We start from the raw sequence: 5,015 nt of genomic DNA, 5'->3' as shown, positions 1-5,015 counted from the left end.
AAAAAAAAAAAAGAAAAGCCATCAAGAAAAGATAGAGTGATCTGGATCCCTGGAGACTAGAAAGATATACCCATGGAAATAAAAGCTCCACTCTTGAAATGTAAGTCAGCAACTCCTTCACAACATGCGTGCCGCTGCATAAAAAAATAAAATAAAATAAAATTTGATAAGTGAATTAATGTAGTCTCTCTTAAGAAGCAAGAGCACTAACTGGAGATGATAAATATCTTTTTCTTGAAAAAGAAATGAAAACAGAGCATAACTACGGATATTTTAAAAGTAAGAGGGCGATAACAAGAGAGTGTCATAAACAATTATGTACCCAACATAATCTAGAAGGACAGAAATTTCCTAGAAACACAAATAACCAAAATGACTCAAAATGAAAAGAACAGCATGAAGAATGGCAACAAGTGAATACCCTGAATTTATAATCCAGACCTTCCAAGATAGATAGGTGCAGGACCAGGTGACTGTGCTGGTGAATTCTATCACAATTTTTCAAGAGAAATAAAAGCAATCATACTGGGGCTGGGAAGAAGGCTCGGTAGAATAAGTGCTTCCCTGGCAAGCGCAAGGGCCTGAGTTCAATCCCTGGTTCCACAAAAACAAACAAACAAACAAACAAAACAAAATGAAAAACAAACAAACAAAACAATCATACTGTATCTATTCCAAAATTATAACTGGAGCAAATACTTCTTAATACACTGTGGATACTGAAATAGTAAAGCAGCACAAAGACTCCAAAAGGTAAGATGTAAATTTCTTACAAATATAAAGTGAAAATATTAACATAATACTAGGAAACCAACTATAGTAGCACATAAAAGCATTAAACACCACAACTGATGTTACCAGATACTTGCTGGACACCAGTATCAAAATCCGTATCTGAGCAAATTCCTTTGAAGTTATTATTCCCAATAAGGCGCCTCCCTGCCGTGCACTTGCTCTTCCCACCAAGCATCTCTCCTACGCCACTGGGCCGTGTGCAATTTCCCACTCTGTCACTTACGGAAATCTTTCAAGGCCGATTTCCAGCTACAGGGATGCAGGAGGGTCATCTGGTAAGGCCAGTCTTCTGCTGCTCCCAAAGGTCGTGTGCAATTACGATGGTCATTTTTGTATTGTCACATGATACTTTGATATTCTGTATCTTGTTGGGGAATTCCTCTTCCCTTATCCTGTATATTCTGTTCTACTTTGCTAGATTTTTTTTTTTTTTTTTTTTTTTTTTAGGGAAGGGTCTATACAGCCTCCCAAGAGCTGGGATTATAGGCGCGTGTGTGCCATCATGCCCAGTCTCAATCGCCTTCTCAGTGTGCCCTGGAGGCAGGGTGGGCACGGCAGGCCCAGGGATAGAACCCCTGGCCCCTGCTCCTGCTTGCAGGTGCTTTAATCTGCTGAGCTACTTGGCCAGCCCCCTAGATTATTTTTATATGAAGAAAATGGTCCATGTATTGTAATTATACAAAAATTTAACTTTATATATTCCAGGACTGTTGGTGCATATTTTTCATATAATGAATATTCAAAGTGCTTTTGAAGCATTACTGACCTGATCATTTAAACATCTCTAGGAAATATTGTATCATTAAATGAACCACAAAATGCATAAATAATAAAATAACAGAGCATATGTTAACAATTTACCTTCTTCATTTCTATGAGAAAACAGTCAATAAGGTCCCGAGGATCGTTAACATCTAATGATTCTTCATGTTCTTTTATTTCCTTAACAAAATAACTCCTTAAAAAATTGGTATTTTCAATGATTATTTTATGACTCCCAGGAAGATAATCAATGAGAGCAGGGAAACTATTGTAGACCTACAGGAAAAAGACATTAATTTATGAAATAAGAAACTTATAGTGAGGACATATACAACATGTAGCCAACCTGATTAAAAAGTACAGCTATAAAGGTGAATTACAGGGCTGGAGAGATAACTCTACAGTCTAAGCACCTGCCTGGCACATGCAAGGACCTGGGTTTGATCCCTCGTACTACACACCAAGCCAGCCCCGGAGCCCTAGGTGTACCGTTCCAGCCACCAAAACTGGGCATGATGTCACAAGTCTGTAATCCCACTGCTGGGCAGGGTGAGTCAGGAGAATCACTATGAATTTGAGCTGTGTAGTGAGACCTTGTACCAAATAAAAATTTTCTTTTTAAATTGTGAATTAGACAGATATGCTGGTCATCCTGAGGGAGAAATGTCTATCATAAGTACATAGTACTTATCGATGTTGATAAAATGATGGGAGGATGTGTTCTGTTTAAGGATTAAGAAGATAAAGGTTTCTAAGGTACAAACAATGTATTTAGCAGAAAGGAATTTTTAATCAATTAATTCTATACCAATGACTTTGACTTTCAAACATAAAAGGCCCTGAATTCCTGCCATTCATATTTTATAGGTGACAGCAAAATTTAAATGAGTTTGTTTAATGTGATTTACAGCACTGAACTACCGCTGCAGGCTTTACTTCTTTCAACCAGATCAGGCATAGCTTAGCATGAGGCCTAAGGCCATTTGTACCCAAGAGGACCTAAGTGACTTTTCCCAACTCACGCTGCTATTACTTATGCAGAGTGCAGACCAACATGTCAATTCAACACAAAGTAGAACTGTGATGATTTTTCTGATTCATCTATCATTAAATCAATCATTTTGTCATACTTAAGAGTGTTTACTTGTCAAATAGTGGCTATATAAAGAATCCTTAATCCATTCAGTGATTCCTGGTAACTACTACTGTCCTAAATAGTTTTCCTATGTGAAGAGAACATTCTGTGCCTGAATTGAGAGAGTTCTGACAGGTTGTATAATCTCCAAGCACAGCTTTCTGGGTGGAAGTTTTCAAAAAGTACCATGATGTCCACTGAATGAGATTGTCATCCGTGGAACAGTGACCAAAGCACCTGAAAGCATCCGCTCTTCGTGATTTAATGGGAAAATCAAGATTAAAGGAGGGATCAAGCTTGAAAGCCAGCCCTATATCTTGGCATTCATTTTCCTGAGTGGATATCAAAGGACCCACGTACATTTCGCAGGGAACATTATAGAATGCTCTAGGCAGAGTAATAGTGTTTAAACAATCCCTTCACTGTAAGGTCCAAACAGAATTTCAGTTGCCAGAACGAAGACCCTGTGTTTCCTCAGAAAGAATGGATTTTGGCCTCACCTGCATCCATGGACTGCTTAGAAGCTTGACATTTTCATTGATCCTTCTTGCCAGGGCAAGAAAATCCTGATTATTATAGTCAAAACGATTGTGGAAGATAATGGAGCAGATCACATTGCAGGGCGCACATCCCAGAATGAAAGTGGGATCACAGGGTGAGCCTAAACAATTGGAGACACTGTTTAATCACTATGAAAATATAATTGCCTTTTGTCAATAGGTGAACGATTCTTAGACAGCTTATGAACTACCTCATCTCCCCATTCCCCAACAGAGAAGTACTCAGCACACTTCAAATTAATATATTAACTTTACCTTAACCCTGAGTTGGCCATTATATCTAACCAGTTCAACAGAGCTTGGTGTAGCTGTTTCATGTCCACTGCCTTTACTCACACAATTTAATCCACCTGGGTGTTATATAGCAAAGAAGTTGAAGACTTTTTAGAAACCTTCTTCAAGTGTTCAGAGGAGAATCAAATCTATTTGCAAAGACTAGAATACAGCCTTGAGCTAACAGTGCTAGAATAGCGTGGACTTGGAAACTTTATATGCATAATGAATATGTGAATGACTTATGTACTTAATTAGTAGAGAGAAATTAAGGAGAATGATTGTAAGTTCACATATCTGAAGAAACACATGCGAAAGTCAGCGTATATTTATTTATTATTTTATTTTTGGTGGAACCAGGGATTGAACTCAGACTCTTGCTCTTGCCAGGGAAGTGCTTATTCTACTGAGCCATCTCCCTGGCCCTAGTCAGAGTATATTCATGCCATATTAAAAAGGTAATATGAAAACAATAAATAAGATGAAGCTTTGTCTTTTCCAATAAATACAATGACAGCTCTTTATTTCAAATATAAATTGCTGAAAAAGCTAAGAAAAATATGAGTTTGATAAATGTCAAGCTTTTTCTCATTCCAATTTTAAAAACAAATTTTTCTTCTTTTCAAGTAATGTTCATTATATTTAAAGAATTGAAAAGTCAATTAATTTAGACAAAGTTGGTATTTTGAATTCTATAATATTATTGTACATTGCAATCCACAGCATACTGTATTCATAAATCTTGATCTTGTATATCATTTCAGTGAACTGTGTCATATTACAGATAAAGAAATTAAAAGTTCAGTTTCCTTGTGTGTGAGATTTCAAGAGAAAGACAGCTAAAATAAAATATCAACCTAATTTTTGTGGACTAGACTTACAAATTCACCTGGATAGACCCTAAAAGTATTCTGAATACGTATTAGAATGAGCCACAAGAAACCTGTTGAGTTAGCTGCTTGTGGATTCACTGCTAGCTGATCCTAAGCATTGCTGGGCCCCAGCCTTTAGGAAATGATTTATTTGAGTCAAGGATATGGGGGTAACTTCAGAAGCCCTGGGGATCATGTTTTTGTGCATGTGTGTCATTCTCATATAAAATCTGATTTTTCACCTTTTCTTTCATTACATTGGAGAAACAAAACTTTAACACAAGCTCATTTAAAAGTATAAGATGAAAATTCATCCTCCAAAAACTTCACAGATTCCTGTCAAAATATGTACAAAGAAATCTTCATAAAATTACTAACTATAGGGCTCAGCAGAATAAGCACTTGCCTGGCAAATGCAAGGTCCTGAGTACAATCCCTGGTATTGCCAAAAAAAATTACTAACCATAGTTAAAATATAGCTTCATAAATCATTTTATTAAATTTCTCTTTATGTGTTTTTGCAGACTTATGTTACATCATTTTTCTCAACTCACATAAAGTAACACACTATTACATAAGAAGAAATAATTAAGGATGAGTTACTGAGTTGAGATGGAC

At 36.6% G+C, this 5,015-nt stretch overlaps 1 protein-coding gene across 1 annotated transcript in view; it reads right to left on the bottom strand.

Annotated features, from left to right (window-relative positions):
• The window catches only part of LOC105741320 (cytochrome P450 2C16-like), a 116,385-nt gene that overhangs the window by 23,370 nt on the left and 88,000 nt on the right, over nt 1–5,015 (bottom strand). Inside the window, exons 3-4 of the mRNA XM_023709030.1 lie at nt 3,193–3,353; nt 1,657–1,833 (exon numbers count right to left, since the gene is read on the bottom strand). Of these exons, the coding sequence (XP_023564798.1) occupies nt 1,657–1,833; nt 3,193–3,353 (338 nt within the window). The remainder of the gene's footprint in view (nt 1–1,656; nt 1,834–3,192; nt 3,354–5,015) is intronic.

The sequence above is a fragment of the Octodon degus genome, unplaced genomic scaffold (genome assembly GCF_000260255.1).
Source record: "Octodon degus isolate 3935 unplaced genomic scaffold, OctDeg1.0 scaffold00010, whole genome shotgun sequence".
NCBI lineage: Eukaryota > Metazoa > Chordata > Mammalia > Rodentia > Octodontidae > Octodon > Octodon degus.
The sequence above is the reverse complement of the archived record's forward strand: the minus strand, read 5'-3'. Positions and strand labels throughout refer to the sequence as shown.